The sequence below is a fragment of the Pipistrellus hanaki genome (assembly GCF_964339955.1).
Source record: "Pipistrellus hanaki genome assembly, chromosome: X".
NCBI classification, from domain to species: Eukaryota; Metazoa; Chordata; class Mammalia; order Chiroptera; family Vespertilionidae; genus Pipistrellus; species Pipistrellus hanaki.
Genome location: NC_140524.1, coordinates 43,557,898 through 43,575,201, shown reverse-complemented (window position 1 = coordinate 43,575,201; position 17,304 = coordinate 43,557,898). Strand labels below are relative to the sequence as shown.

The window sequence follows — 17,304 nt, the reverse complement described above, 5'->3', positions numbered from 1 at the left end:
AGTTTCTTTTGCTGTAAAAAAGCTTTTTATTTTGATATAGCCCCATTTGTTTATTTTCTCTTTAGCTTCCATTGCCTAGGGGCAGTATCAGTGAAGAAGTTCTTTTGGCATATGTCTGAGATTTTGCTGCCTGTGGATGCCTCTAGTATTTTTATGGTTTCCCGTCTTATGTTTAAGTCCTGTATCCATTTTGAGTTTATTTTTGTGTATGGTGTAAGTTGGTGATCTAGTTTCATTCTTTTGCATGTATCTGTCCAATTTTCCCAACACCATTTATTGAAGAGACTGCCTTGACTCCATTGTATATTTGTGCCCCCTTTGTCAAATATTAATTGAGGATAGTGATTTAGGTTGATATCTGGGTTCTAGATTCTATTCCATTGATCTATATGTCTGTTCTTGTGCCAGTACCAGGATGTTTTGAGAACAGTGGCTTTGTACTACAGCTTGAAGTCTGGTATTGAGATCCCTCCTACTTTACTCTTCTTTCTCAGGATTGCTGTGGCTATTCAGGGTCTTTTATTGTTCCAAATGAACTTTTGGAGAATTCTTTCTATTTCAGTGAAATATGCCGTTGATATTTTAATAGGGAGTGCATTGAACGTATATATTGCTTTTGCAAGTATGGACATTTTGAAGATGTTGATTCTACCAATCCATGAACATGGTATGTTCTTCCATCTGTTTACATCTTCCTCTATCTCTTTTTTCAGTGTCGAGTAGTTTTCCACATATAGGTTCTTTACTTCCTTAGTTAAGTTTATTCCTAGGTATCTTAATTTTTTTGTTGCGATGGTAAATGGAATTGCTTTTTTAGTCTCTGTTTCTATAAGTTCACTGTTGGTGTATAGAAATGTCATAGATTTCTTGGCGTTAATTTTGTATCCTGCTACATTGCCAAATGCATTCATTAAGTCAATTAGTTTTTTAATGGAGTCTTTTGGTTTTTTTATGTACAATATCATGTCATCTGCAAATAAGGATAATTTTACTTCTTCTTTTCCAATTTGGATGCCTTTTATTTCCTCCTCTTGTCTAATTGCATTGGCTAGTACTTCCAGTACTATTTCAAAGAGGAGTGGCGATAGTGGGCATCCCTTTCTTGTTCCTATACTTAGAGGGAATGGTTTTAGTTTTTGCCCATTGAGTATGATGTTGGCTGTGGGTTTATCATATATAGCTTTTATTATGTTGAGTTATGATCCTTCTATTCCCACCTTGTTGAGAGTTTTTATCAGGAAAGGGTGTTGGATTTTATCAAATGCTTTTTCTGCATCAATTGATATGACTATATTATTTTTATCTTTCAATTTGTTTATGTGATGTATCACGTTTATTGATTTGCGGATATGGTACTATACTTGCATTCCTGGAATAAATCCTACTTGGGCATGGTGTATGATCTTTGTGATGCTCTGCTGGAGCCAATTTGCTAGAATTTTGTTGAGGATTTTGGCATATATGTTCATGAGGGATATTGGCCTGTAATTCTCTTTCATTGAGTTGTCTTTATCTGGTTTTGGTATTAGGGTGATGCTGGCTTCATGGAAGGAGTTTGGAAGTGTTCCTTCCTCTTGAATTTTTTGGAATAGTCTGAGGAGGATAGGTTTTAGTTCTTCCTTGAATGTTTGGTAAAACTCTCCTGTAATGCCATCTGGCCCTGGGCTTTTGTTTGCTGGAAGCTTTTTGATGACTGTTTCGATTTCTTCCCAAGTTACTGTTCTATTGAGATTTTTAGATTCTTCCTGATTGAGTTTTGGAAGGTTGTATTTTTCTAGGAATATGTCCATTTCCTCCAGGTTGTTCAGTTTGTTGGAATAGAGTTGTTCGTAATATTTTGTATTTCGGTGGGGTCTGTGGTTATTTCACCTCTTTCATTTCTGATTTTGTTTATTTGGGTCCTCTCTCTTTGTTTCTTGGTTAGCCTGGCTAGAGGTTCATATATCTTTTTTATCCTTTCAAATAATCAGCTTTTGGTTTTGTTTATCTTATGTATTGTTTCTTTGGTCTCTGTGTCATTTTGCTCTGCTCTAATTTTTGTTATTTCCTTCCTTCTGCTTACACTGGGATTTTCTTGTTGCTCTTTTTCTAACTCTTTGAGTTTAGAGTTAGATAATTTATTACCATTTTTTTTTCTTGTTTTTTGCAATAGGCTTGTAGGGATATGAACTTCCCTCTCAAAACTGCTTTTGCTGTGTCCTGTAAATTTTGGATTGTTGTGTTTACATTGTCATTTGTTTCCAGGACGTTTTTAATTTCTTCCTTGATTTCTCTGGTAACCCAGTCCTTGTTTAACCCTAGCATGCTGTTTAGTCTCCTTGTGCTTGATTTCTTTGGATTATTTTTATTGTAGTTAATTTCCAGTTTTATGGCATTATTATCTGAGAAGATGCTTGATATGATTTCTATCTTCTTGAATTTGAAGAGACTTTGCCTATGTCCCAAAATGTGGTCTATCTTTGAGAATGTCCCATGTGCAATTGAAAAGAATGTATATTCTGTGGCTTTGGGATGGAATGTTCTGAAGATATCGATTAATTCCATCTGGTCTAGAGAGTCATTTAGGATTGATATTTCTTTGCTGATTTTTTGTTTAGATGATTTGTCGAAGGGTGACAGTGGGGTATTAAAATCTCGTACTATGGTTGTATTGCTATTAATCGCTCCCTTAATATCCCCCAGCAGTTTTTTTTTTATGTATTTGGGTGCTCCTGTATGGGTGCATATATATTTACCAGGGTTATTTCTTCCTCTTGGATTGCTCCCTTTAGTATTATGAAGTGGCCTTCATTATCTCTTGTTATGTCCTTCACTCTGAGATCTAATTTGTCAGATATAAGTATTGCTACCCCAGCTTTTTTTTTCATTTCCATTTGCCTGGAAAACCTTTTCCCATCCCTTCACCCTCAGTCAGTGTGCGTTTTTTTTCTGAAGTGGGTTTCTTGTAGACAACAGATGTATGGGTCTTGTTTTCTTATCCAATCTGTTACCCTATATCTTTTGATTGGATCATTTAATCCATTTACATGTAAAGTTATTATTGACAGGTACTTATTTGACACCATTTTTATTTTATACCCCTGTGTTCCTTCTTCGCTTCCTTTTTCTTTATTTTTGCAGTAGACCCCTTAGCATTTCTTGCATTGCTGGTTTGGTGGAGATAAACTCATTTAGTCTTTTTTTGTCTGTGAAGCTCCTGATTTCCCCTTTAATTTTGATTGATTGCCTTGCTGGGTACAGTATTCTTGGATTCAGACCCTTCCTTTGCATGATTTTGTATATTTCATCCCATTCCCTTCTGGCCTGATGAGTTTCTGTTGAGAAATCAGTTGTTAGTCTGATGGGGGTTCCTTTATATGTAACTTTCTGTCTTTCTCTGGCTGCTTTTATGATTCTTACTTTGTTGTTGTTGTTTGCTAATTTAATTATAATGTGCCTTGTCATCGGTCTTCTGGGATTCATTTTGCTTGGGATTCTGCGAGCATTTTGGATTTGTGTGGGGTTTTTTCTTCTCTATTTCAGGAAAGTTTTCTGTTATTATTTCTTGAAATACGTTTTCCATGTCTACCTCAGTTTCCTTTCCTACCGGAACCCCTATTATTCAAATACAGTGGTGCCTCGCACAGCGAACTTTGGACAGGTTTTTCATGAAACCATCGGCCAAAAAGCAGAAAATAGATGAAGATGTGCAAGATTCGGTAGACTCTACTTAGTCTGTCTTAAAATTAAAAAAATGTGTGTTTTTTTTAAAAAAATTATGTTTTTAGATGTATCTAAATAAAAATATGTCATCTTAGCATATTTTTTATGTCATCTTAGCATATTTTATGCTACAGAACGAATTATTTTTTTTAACATGTATTGTTATGGGAAAACGCGTTTCACATAACGAACTTTTCGCATAACAAGCTTGCTCCTGGAAAGAATTAAGTTCGTTGTGTGAGGCACCACTGTATTGTTTTGTTTTGTATTGTCTCAAAGCTCCCGTAGGCTCTCCTCCTGCTTTTTAATTTTTTTTTCTAGAAGCTGCTCTAATTGGGTATTTTTTTCCATCTTGTCTTCTAGCTCACTGATGGGGTCCTCTGATTCTTCCAGTCTACTTTTGATGCTTTCTATTGAGTTCTTCATGGTAGTGATGTCATTTTTCATTTCTTCTTGGTTCATCTTCATTTCCTCTTGGTTCTTCTTCAGTTCCTCTTGGTTCTTCTTCATTTTTTCTTGGTTATTGTCAAATTTCTCTTCCATCCTTTTTAGCCATTTTATGATCATTACTCTGAATTCCCGCTCTGGTAGGTTGCTTGCCTCTAACTGGTTTAATTCCTTTACTGGTGATGCCTGCTTTTCTTTCATGTGTGGGCTATTTCTTTGACTGCCCATGGTCTCTCTTTTCAGGATGTCTGGTTATGTGGTTTTCTTTCTCCTGGGTTGATTTAAAGGCACAAAATACAACACTACCAGGTACAACACAAAAAGCACTGAACAGGAATGTATTTACGATATTAATAACCTCTAATAAATGTGATCACTAGAGAAAAGCAAATTAGGGGGTAGGGGAGAAAGAAGAAAGGTAAAAAAGAGAGAGAGAGAGAGACAGAGAGAGAGAGAAGAAGCAGACTAAGAGAGAAAAGGGAAACAAACTACATATATATATATATATATATATATATATATATATATATATATATGGAGAAAATTCCCATAGAACAACCACTAATCCCCGCAAATGCCTGCAACAATACTTGGATATTAATACAAACTACAATATCCACTATTATTAAGCAAGGCTACGATAAACAGAAGTAAAAAATAAACAAAAACGAAGCAATTAAAAATACTAAGCAGCAATAACAACAAAAGAATAAGCATATCAATTTCACTAAAAAGCATAAAAATTCTATATAATCAACATTCACAGAAACAATAACAAAAAGTATAGCGAGAACAACGGGTTTTTTTGGTGTTTTTCTTTCTTTCTTTTGTTAACTAGTTAATATAGCGAAGAGAGTCATATTTATGCACTGGGAGCAGGGGGTTGAAAATTAGGTCTATAAGTAAGGTGAGAATTTTAGCAGGGGGTATACAGAAAGAATAAGGAAAAACTAAATCCAGAAAGGGATAAAATAAACAGGAGTTGAAAAGGGTAAAGGTTAATAAGAGAATGATGGCATAAAGGTCAAGTTGAGGTAGGGTTGAATGATGCTATATTAGAGATTAAAATGAAATGAAGACTAATCCAAATGTAAAATAAAAAGAAATTAAAATGGTAAGAAAAAAAATGGAAACAAAAAATGCAAAATAGCAGTAGTAATAATGATGATTGAAATTGAAAAATGTAATAATTGCAAAGGTAAAATCAAGTGAGGAAAAAAGAAAAATATTGTTTCTTAATTAAAAGATGTAAAAAATGAAAATAAACTAAAAGATGAAAATAAAATACAAAATAGAAAAATTAGCATAAAATATGCAGTAGTGCTCATTCACTTCCTCTGTTATTATATTTGGCACTCTTATTTCTCAGTCCAGACAGTATTGCAGATCCCTGCATTCCACTGCACCTCAGTTTTGTAAGCTAGTCCTTAATTTAAAGTAGGCTATTTCTTAGTTCTTTGTGTCTATTTACTTTTGATTAATTAAAAGTAATAAAAAAATAATAATAAAAAAAGAAAGGTTAAAAAAAAGGGGGGTGGGAATCAGTTTGTATTTCAGCCCCTAGGTGGCAGTGTTTCTGGTTTGACTTCCCAGTCTTTTTGGCTGCTCTAGCCTTCTTTCTCTATGGCTCTATGTTTTGTCGAGGTAGGCTGCCTGGGTGCCAGCTCCCAGATTGAATCGTTTCCAGGATTGTTTCTTCTCCCTCTGATCCCCTGTTTCTAGGAAGTCAATTTCCCCCTGCAGTCTCCCAGATATGCCAAACTGTGCAATCCTTCCCTAGTACTGAGAAGCAAGGGGGTTAGGTGGATCACACACAGGCTGGGTCTGTGCCAAGGTGTCCAGATGTTCTGCTTTTGGCGGGATGGTCCTGATTTGATTTTTTTTTTTTTATCAATCCTCTGTATTTTGGTGGGGTCTGTTGTTATTTCATCTCTTTCATTTCTGATTTTGTTTATTTGGGTCCTCTCTCTTTGCTTCTTGGTGAGCCTGGCTAAAGGTTCATCAATCTTGTTTATCCTTTTGAAGAACCAGCTATTGGTTTTGTTGAACTTTTGTATTGGTCTCTATGTCGTTTATCTCCACTCTGATCTTTATTATTTGGTCTCTATGTCATTTATCTCCACTCTAATCTTTATTATTTCCTTCCATCTGCATACACTGGGCTTTTCTTGTTGCTTTTTGTCTAACTATTTGAATTGTAGGGTTAGGTAATTTATTACCATCGTTTCTTGTTTTTTACAGTAGGCTTGTAGAGCTACGAACTTCCCTCTCAAGACTGCTTTCACTGTGTCCCATAGATTTTGGATTGTTGTGTTTTCATTGTCATTTGTTGCCATAGTTTTTTGTTTTTTTTAAAAAATATATTTTATTGATTTTTTACAGAGAGGAAGGGAGAGAGATAGAGAGCTAGAAATGTCGATGAGAGAGAAACATCGACCAGCTGCCCCATGCACACCCCCCACCGAGGATGTGCCCACAACCAATGCACATGCCCTTGACCGGAATCGAACCTGGGACCCTTCAGTCCGCAGACCGATGCTCTACCACTGAGCCAAACTGGTTTCGGCAGCCATGAAGTTTTTTATTTCTTCTTGATCTCTTTGGTAATGCAGCCATTGTATAATAGCATGCTATTTAGTCTCAATGTGTTTGATTTCTTTGGATTGTTTTTATTGGAGTTGACTTCCAGTTTTATGCCACAGTGATCTAAGAAGATGCTTTATATGAGTTCTATCTTCTTGAATTTGAAAAGACTTGACTATGTCCCGACATATGGTCTATCTTTGAAAATGTCCCATGTGCACTGGAGAAGAATGTATATTCCATGGCTTTGTGGTGAAATGTTCTGAAGATGTCAATTATTTCCATTTATTCTAGTGAGTCATTTAGAATTGATGTTTCTTTGCTGATTTTTTGTTTAGAGGACTTGTCAAACAGTGATAGTGGGGTATTAAAGTCTCCTACCATAATTTTATTGCTGTCAACCTCTTCCTTGATATCCTCCAGGAGTTTTTTTGTTTGTTTGTTTTTTTGGGTTTTTTTTTTTTTTTAATGTATTTGGGTACTCCTGTATTGGGTGCGTATATGTTTACCAAAGTTATTTCTTTGTTGTATTTCTCCCTTTAGTATTATAAAGTGGCCTTCCTTATCTCTTATTATGTCCTTCGCTTTAGGTTCTAATTTGTCAGATATAAATATTGCTACCCCAGCTCTTTTTTTTTTTTTTTTTTTCATTTCCATTAGCCTGGTAAACCTTTTTCCATCCTTTCACCCTCAGTCTGTGTGCTTCTTTTTTTCTGAGGTGGGTTTCTTGTAGACAGCAGATATATGGGTCTTATTTTCTTATTAAATCCATTTCCCTATGTCTTTTTAGGGGATATTTAATCCATTTACATTTAAAGTTATTATTGATAGGTATTTATTTATCATTTAAAAATATATTTTATTAATTTTTTACAGAGAGGAAGGGAGATAGAGAGTTAGAAACATCGATGAGAGAGTCATCGATCAGCTGCCTCTTGCACGCCCCCTCCTGGGGATGTGCCCACAACGAAGGTACATGCCCTTGACCGGAATCGAACCTGGGACCTTTTTAAAAAATATATATATTTTATTGATTTTTTACAGAGAGGAAGGGAGAGAGATAGAGAGCCAGAAACGTCAATGAGAGAGAAACATCAACCAGCTGCCTCCTGCACCCCCCCCCCACCAGGGATGTGCCCTCAACCAATGTACATGCCCTTGACTGGATTGGAACCTGGGACCCTTCAGTCTGCAGACCAGCGCTCTACCACTGAGCCAAACCGGTTTTGGCTCATTTTTATCCTTTACCTCTGTGTTCCATCTTTGGTGTGTTTTTTTGTTTGTTTGTTTGTTCGTTTGTTTGTGTTTTTGTTTGTTTGTTTGCTTTATAACAGATCTTTAACATTACTTGCATTGCTGTTTTTGTGGTAATAAATTCCCTTAGTCCTTTTTTGTCTGTGAAACTCCTGATTTCACCTTCCATTTTGATTGATAGCTTTGCTGAGTACAGTATTCTAGGATTCATATCCTTCCTTTGCATGACTTTGCATATTTCATTCCATTTCCTTCTTCTGAATTCTTTTTCAGTCACATTGCATACTTCAATTTCATTAATTTCCTTTCTTGGTGACTCCTCATTTTTTTTCCTCTGGGATTGTGTCATCTCCCTATTCTGACTGTCTCCAGAAGATTCAAACTTCGAGTTGCAGTGGGAGCTTCACACCACCCAAGTGTCACTGAAGTGCTCTGACACTAAAATGTGTGGCTACCATGGGTTGGTGGGAACCAGTCTCACCCAGGGTCAGTGTTATCAGCACTCAGTGTGGTCTTGTGTGTGTACTTAGAATCAGGGACCCCGTCTGCACTGGATTGTTGTCATGTGCTGAAAATCAGAATCCCCTATCACGTGCTAGGAGTCAGAGTTGCCCTTGTGTCTGCACCAGGAATTGAATATCAGAGTCTTTGTTGCTGCGTGTGGCCTCTTGCTGAGAATCAGGATCCCTATGTGCCTATGCACCAAGAATTGGAGATACTGGCTTAGTGGGAGTGCACTAGGAGTCAGGGATCCCAGGTGCATGTGATAAGAAACAGAATCAAGTCAGTAGTGCTCAATGCTGCCTCCCGCCTGGAGAATCTGGGTTCTGGTCAGCTTGGGGGACTGGGTTGCACAGTAGCACTGTGTCGGCCTGAGGTCTTCTCCTGCACTGACGAAAACAGTCTTCCTTGTGTGATCACCAAGAATCAGAGTCAGATGGCACTGCCACTCTGTTTGGATTTTGGGTTTGGTCACAGGATTACGTTGCGGGGAGCAGATTCCCAGTGACCGTGGGCATGCAGGCTCAAATTCCTATAGTGGCACTGTGGCCTGTGTAGGGGCAGGTCTATCAGTTACTATGGTGTTGCCCAGGAACCTGCAAGGAGGGAGGGGGATAGGCTCCATGACTCACAGAAATCTGTGGCTGGGACCTTGTGACTACAAGGACCTGCTTTGCATCTGAGACCAGACTGGGTGGTGCTGAGGCCAGGATCCTAGTCTCAAGCAGTTCTATTTCTTAAGATTCCATGGTCTCTGTGCTCCCACTGGCCACTTAGAAGTGTACATGTTGTGTGCGGGGCTCCACCACCTAAGACTGCCCTGTTTGGCAGCTCCTTGAAAGACCTGCATAATCTAACTGTCCCTAGCTCATACACATACACACCATACACTCCTCTATTGCTCCCTCACTCTCACACTCTCTCCCTCCCTAACTTCCTGCTGGTCACCATCTTCCATCTCCTTTTAAATTATATAAAGTGTCTGGTCCCACAAAAGTTGGATGTATCCCCTGCCATCCATAGATTAAGGAATTATGCAATATAACTTAATATGTAGAAGTAGATGCTATCCAAGAGAAATAAATGTAAAGAAAGGGTTGTAAAAGGCCAAAGTGTGCACTAAGGCAGAAGAAGAAGCAATACCTATCACATAAAGAATTGTCACTGAAGGAGGAGGAGACTGAAAGCACATTATCAAGGAAGTATAAAGAGAGATGGTTAGCCATGTTCAACATGAATGGAAGATCAGCAAAAATAAAAATAAGGAAATTGAATACATGAGTAGCCAGGACACCTACAAGGAAGTGGCAAGAACGGAAAGTTGGTTGTTGTATTTTTGCCTTTCTGGATAATAAAAATGGTAGTTGAATAAGTATAAATGGTAGCTACAGTCCATAAACATTCAAGGAGATAACAGTACCAACAGAAAACTCTAATCTTCATGATTCTTTTAAGATAATATTCATCAATAAAGTAGGCTCACTGCCCAGGCAGGTATGACTCAGTTGATTGAGCATTGTCATATGCTCTGAGAGATCACCAGTTAGGTTCAAGATAGGGCACATTCCCTGGTTTCTGGCTTGATCCCCAGCAGGGGACATGCAGGAGGCAGCTGATCAGTTTCTCTTACATTGATCTTTCTCTCTCTCCCTTTCTTTTCCTCTCTCTCTAAAATCAATAACAACATATTTAAAAAATAAAATAATCTCACTGTAATATTGAGATCTATACTGAAGCTAAGTTAGATAGTACATATGTACTTTTCAAAATGGATCCTAAATGTGTTCCATGGTCAGGCAAAGACTTTGAGTGACCCTTGTTCCTCAAGCTCAAAATCCTAATATTAGTATCCTAATCCTTTCAGTACTTGAATTTACATATTTCTGCCCGATATCTATGTCCCCTAACTGGAGATATGGACCAGTCAGAGAGTGCAGAAAGAGAAAAGAAGCCATAAGAATGACATTCAAAAGTAAAAGACTTTTAATTTAAAATTATACTAGGTAGCCCACAAAACTAGTAATTCATGTTTGAAAGTTCAGGCCAAGGAAACATCTATTTTAACCAGAATGTTCTAAATTGACCACCCTTGCAGTTCTGAAGTTGATTGGTTTTAATTGAGCATATGTATTCATACTGACTTGCCCATTATTAGGAAGAGTGTGAGTATTATTTTTTGAGGGTGAATTGCAGCCTTACCAGAGAAACATGTTCAAAACATGTTCATATCAAACATTGATATGTCTATTATAGAAGCTACTAGATTCCATTTTACAATATTTTCACACTAACTTTCTTTGAGGTTAATTTCAAGATGGACTGATTTCATTATAATTCTCTAATTTCTTCAGTGATTGTATTTTTAAAGGCATTTGACTCTTCTATTGATTGCATGTTCATAATTGTCATTATAAAAAAAATTTGCTACTTGAGGACAATGGTTTTGAATGGATAATGTGACAGAATATAACAGGGACATGGAAAATAACTGCAAACTAAAATGACTAAACCAAAATAAAATAACTAAATAACTAACTAAATAAATAAAATCGAGTGACTAAACTAAGGAACTGGTTTGAGGTTTCTAAGAACTAAATAAAATTAATTCAGTAAAAAGTAGTAATTTGTTTTTACTAGCAAAGTTCTAGGTAGGAAATGATTAAAACATTTCAAATGATAAAGAAATATTTGTAATATTATTGATTTGCAATATTATTCTTTTTGAAAGAAGATCAAGAGTTTATTAAGACATGCTTGATAATGTAAACATGTAAATGAAGATGTTCTAGCTACTTTACAATTAATTATGGTTAACATGGAAGTAATTCATAACACTTTTATAAATAGCATAAGCAATTTCCTTTTCTAATCTTTTCCTTCTAATAGTAAGCCTTGGCTTGACTTGAGTGTAATGTATTTCTTCTTTAGTAAGCAGTATTTGATTCAACAAAGCCAGTTAAACACAATAACCTAGATACCTGGTGGCTACATCATTAGACTGGTAGAGGACATAAATCATATTGAGTGCAGATTTTGTTTGGAAATTTATAAATTATTTGGACATAAATTTTGTCCAACTGCCAGCCACTTCTACAAATAAAATAATTTCTGTAGTTAAGTGTTATTAAAATTGTGTTCAAAGCAACTATCTTTCAAATTTTTAACTGTTTTAGATTAATCTAATTGTACAACTTGTGGGTCCAAAACTATATCCCAAATAAATGCATGTTAACATTTTGCCTTTAGCCAATAAGAAGAAAGAGAAAGAACGCCCAGAGATCTCTCTTCCTTCAGACTTTGAACATACGATTCATGTGGGGTTTGACGCAGTCACTGGGGAATTCACTGTAAGTAAGCTTATTTTGTTTTGTAACCCATGAAAAAATCTTTTATTATAATAGGATTTTATAATAAATCAAGAATTTCCATATGCCAAAATGTCACACTTGAAGTTTTTGATGAAAAAATATTGGCAAAATAATTTTGTCCACCTTAACAAAAGTGTTTCATGGCAGTATAGTCTTCAACTTGATTGAAAATACTAATTTACCATTGCCTAGAAGAGGTTAGACCCTGCTTGATTATGCCTGTTCTTCATGATTTGAAGTTAATCAGAGAATCATCAACTCAACTTGGACAGTGAAAAAAATCTTTCTGAATAATTCAGGCTTTATGTTGGAATCTCAATTAACCAATCAGCTAACCACATACACTAACAACAAACAAGCAACCCTGTAAAATTGATCTGCTTTTACTTTTGATTTCAAGAACATGGCTTATTATTAGGCTTAACAAGTATATTTTATAGACATTAAAAATAAATTCCATGGTTCAGGAAGGAATATTGATGGATATACATATTATGTATGCTTTGGTGGTTATATATACACAGTAATAAATAGCAATAAGAATTCTCTAGAAAAACCCACATAGATATAGTGCTCAAAATAGCACAGGATCTTAGATCAATGGCATTTTATAGTTAAGATCTGCCATATTTTTTTTTAGATTGAAGAAGGAAAAGATGTGGCTAGAAATATGTCCCCAGGAAGATCAACTATCTTTTCCACACTAGTAAGGAACTCAGTCAATATGTGCACTCTGAGATTAGTAATTTTCAATGCATTCAAACAAAACATCTCTGATAGAATCATACAGTTGATTCATAGGTTCTTAAGCCAGAGATAAATTTAGATATTAAATAATTGAATCTCCTATTATATAACATGATGGTTAATGAGTAGACTATTGTGTGATTAAATGAAAGAAAAGAAGAGATGACAAGTTAATTTGGAGAAGCAGACCATATATTTGATTGATAGCCAAATTATACTATTTTTTTTTTCTATTCTGGAAGTAAGTAATACGAGAATGAAATGGACATTGGGTAAACATCTTGGACTTAATGATGCGAGCTAATTATTTCTATGTTCTCAGTAGCAAGAAGAAGAGAACATTAAAAAATACTGACATGGACAAATTTGAGATACTGGTAGGATTTAACCAATTTTACCACTGGAGTCAGAGACATTATTCAAATGGCATTGTGTTTGAACCCAGATTCTGTTCTCTACTATATGTGATAATATTCTCTCAGCTATACCTGGGAAATATAACATTGTCACCACTATGACTACCATCATCACCACCACCAAATAATATTTTTTATAATCTGAGCAAGTTAAGATTATTTTTTAAAATTCATAGAATGACTATTTTATTACATATGTAACAGTAAAACACTTAAACTTTATAAGTTTTGTCTGATATCTCTTCCTTTTTTTATTTGATGAACTTTATTTTTCCAGTTTTTGACCTTTTCATGTTCAATGTGCATTCCCTCTGCTTAAATTTCTCTTATATTTTACTGTAATTTTATATTTTTCTTCCTTTTCATTTTCTGATGTAAAAGTTTCCTCCTCCACTATTCTCATTTGGCATTCTGTTTCCTTTCCATTTTTCCCCCTAATTTTTTCCAACTTGCTTGAAATCTTATACAATCTATCTTTAGCTCTTTCTTGTTTCTTTATGGGTTCTCAATGGAAATGAAGGAAAGTGAATCATTATTATCTTGCTGACTGTAGTCAGCCAATTTCACTTTTCCATTATTTGGAACCCAAAGAACAACCATAGAGGGATATAATGGGACATGTTGTGGACAATCTTTTTAATTGTAAAATACACTTTAATGCAACTGAACCAAACCAAACAAAAACCTGTCTCTTCCTCCCAAAAAAACAATTTTAAATAAAGAAGTTGTTTGGATGCAGTCATTTGTTAGAAATCCATTTGAATATATTGATGACACAAGCTAAATTTGGAAATCTGATACATTTTATTGTCATCTTGATCTTTTACAACTACTTGTCCACATATTATTTTTAAAGATGCCAAATTCTGCATCTTTTTTTTTTTTTACCACCTTAACCTATCATTTAAATTTACTAACTAAAATACAAAATGACAATAAACTTTTTTTTAAAAAGTGTATTGGGCCCTGGTCAGGTAACTCAGTTGGTTAGAGCATCATCCCTATACATCAAGGTTGAGAGCTCCATCCCTCCTAAGGGTACATATAAGAATCAACCAATGAATACATAAAGTGGAACAAAAAATCCATCTCTCATTCAACCATTTTTTAAAATTATTTCATTGGCAGGAATTAAAATTGGGTCCTAATTCCACAGTACTACTAATTCATTGTGTGCATAGCTAATTTGATTATTGCAGTTGTTCACATTGAATTTTGAGCAATATAGTCCAGCTCTCTTAAAAGGTATTGTTATTTTGAATATTTGGACACTGATTTGGTGTGTTGCTTGGTGATTAACCTATGGGTAATTGGCCCCTATAACTGTGTACACCTTTTGATATACTTGGACCCTGATATTAAAATCAAGTTGGGAGGTGAGATTTGGGGTATTGAATTATGACAAGTCCTTACCCTTTATATTGCCATTTTTGTCCCAAATACTTCAGAACTCCCCCTTCCAGACCTCTAGACCTGTGACGGTCGCTTCAAGTCAATCAGAGGGAAAAATGGTATGAGTGATATAAATTATAATTTCTTATGATAAGATAGATGCTTGGCCTGTTGTATCATGCTGCCATTTTCCTGGGCTATACTAGCCAATCCCCAGCTTGATATACATCTAGTTGTTATTGTATATATGGCCAGGCATTTATACATGCTTCTGCTTCTGATGCTCTCACATCCAGGTTTCCATTAGCTGTCTAACTTTTGGGATTTGTTCCTCAGTTTGGAGTAATGATATGGCTTTCTGATTATGTGCCTTTGTGGAATACATTCAAATTTGAGTGTCAGGTTTCATTGATTAACTGGTTTATTTCAACTTAGAAAAGAAAATAGAAATGATGTCATGAGTGCACTCATGTGGTAAGTTATCTGAAGGACCTTCTGCAGTAGATAGTATTTTTCCCCCTGTGGTCTAATGATCACAAGACTATTTATTTATCACAAAAATTTAGAAGTGCTGTGAGAATGTATAATAACTGCAAATATTTGAATGATTATGGTAACGACCATGTTAGTGATTATGTGCAATGCATACCTGGTTTTGTAACACTTAATAATTCCTTTGGCCATCATAGTATTAACCGAATGCTATTAATTGCACTTAGAATCAGAACTGGGATCATGCATGGGCTCCTGAGTTCAAATTTTTGGCTTAAGGCTTTAGCATCAAATTGCGTGATGCATGCATGTAAAAATGTTGTTTCACTGTGCTTGTAGTAACCCCAATTGCTAGGAATCAAACCATATCCCAAATTAAACAGTTGAGTCAAAGCATGTTTCTCTAACATTGGACATATCTTTATTTTGAAAAAGTTGCTACCTTATATCTGATCTTATTTTGTAGAAAGCAACACTTCAGAACTGTAGAATTAAAATGGAAATTATTCCTGTATGGTTTGAAATGAAATGTTTTCCCTTTCCCTGGCCTAAATGTCTAAGAAATTCAAATACAGAATCTGTCTGTGTAGGAAATCCTCCATCTAGTTTTCTCTAAGCCAGCCATAATTTTAGCTACAAAATACAGAATAATCACATCAATGAAAGTAAATGTTAAATTTAACATCACCTATAGCCATACTTTGAATTTTTGTCACATACACACTTCCAATGTGAAACTGAAAATGATTAATTAGAATTAGAAACTTAAATTTATAAATTCATCTCATGGCCATTGGCTACTTGTGATGGATCACCAGTTACAAAAACAACTTACAAATTATTATTGAAACTGTTGATAATACTATCCTTCTTCCTTCCAAATTCATGTTTCTCCCTTTTAGTAACTTCTTCAGTCATTTAATTATAATTCTTATTAGTGTGTATTTATGAAGGAAGCATCTTGCCAAAAGTGAAATTATGCATCCAAACTTTGGAATATTGTTTTCTCTGTTTTCTTTTCTTTTCTTAATATGTCGTACTATACTCTGTCCTGCCCCTGATTAGGTAATACCTCCCTATTTTTATAACCACTTTAGATGGGATAACCCCCACCCCTTTCAGACCCATTGGTTTCATCTCCTCCCACCTTCTAAGTTGTCCCACATTCTGTTTTAACTTTCTTTTCTTTCTTTATTTACGTCCATTACAGCCAGATCTCTATGGCTCACAGATGTGCCCAGGGAAGCTCCCAGAGGTGCGTCACAGGCCCAAAAGAAGCTTGCATCAAAGTGCTTCTTTGAGATGTCATAGCACTGCAGCAGCAGGTTCATGTGTGTGCAGTAGAGTTGTTGCTTGGCTTATCTCACTTTTTTGTTGTCATTCCCAAACTCTGGAGGCCCACGTCACACATTGTTTTGCCGAGACTTCATAGGACAAAACCACCTAAATTGTATCTAAATGCACTCCAGGAGTAGTGTATCTGTTTTTCACTCAAAATTTCTATTGGACGTTGAATAATCATGAAATGGGGACATCTGTAGGCTGAGCAACTAGGAAAGAATACTGATTGTCTAATGCAAAACTAGCCTCTCTATGTAATTTTTGCAATTCTCCATGTTTAGATATCCAAATACTCCTTCCTCTCTGCTCTAAATGCTTCTGATTATTTCAAATTCTCACAAGGCTTTGGCATGGTTGTCACAGTCCCCAGGTTCTTCTATATGGCCAGTGAATGGAGTGGGAAGGAGGGAATGAAGGGAGGAGCCAATAAAGCTGCAGGGAAAAATGCCCAAAGCAGCATTAATGTTATTCTTTTGTATCTCAATGGTTATTGCTCCCCCACAATTGTGTTGTTGTTTCTTTTTAATCACCCTTTCTATTAAAGATCTAGTCCTTCTAAATTATATTTTATGATTAAAAAGTATGAATTGACCAAGGGTGGGGTTTCCCTTTTATTCCAAAAGCTATTCTAATTACAACATGCCCAGAAGCAGCTTATGTAATTCAGAGTAAAATAAAATTTATTGATCTGCACATTACTATGCTGTGCACAAATTTAGAGAAGTCTTGCTATGTCTGCCCTGAGTCACCAGAAAAAATAAGCTAAGCTGTAAACATCATTTCATGGATGAGCAGAATTAATATGAAGGTGATTTTCATGCACTTTTTTTTTCTATCACAGTCATACTCCCACCCACCCTTTTTAAGTTGGATCCTAGTTTTAACTATGTGTTTTATTTAGAGAAGAGAATGATTGCATTATTAAGTTACTAACTTTAAATCTAGAGTGTAACTTCAGTTTTCCAAGTGAAATTCTACAGGTAGCATGGGCTTCTTGGTGAAGAACTTTACTGGACCAGAAAAATGTAACTGCTGAATATTCTGATATGCCATTCTTTGCC

The 17,304-nt window shown here is 35.6% G+C and overlaps 1 protein-coding gene across 4 annotated transcripts in view; it reads left to right on the top strand.

Moving 5' to 3' along the window:
• The window catches only part of PAK3 (p21 (RAC1) activated kinase 3), a 393,551-nt gene that overhangs the window by 279,338 nt on the left and 96,909 nt on the right, over window positions 1-17,304 (top strand). For all 4 annotated transcript variants that reach the window (XM_084870471.1, XM_084870469.1, XM_084870472.1 and 1 more), the window contains 2 exons: window positions 11,734-11,834; window positions 16,113-16,157. In XM_084870471.1, coding sequence (XP_084726597.1) covers window positions 11,734-11,834; window positions 16,113-16,157 — 146 coding nt within the window. The remainder of the gene's footprint in view (window positions 1-11,733; window positions 11,835-16,112; window positions 16,158-17,304) is intronic.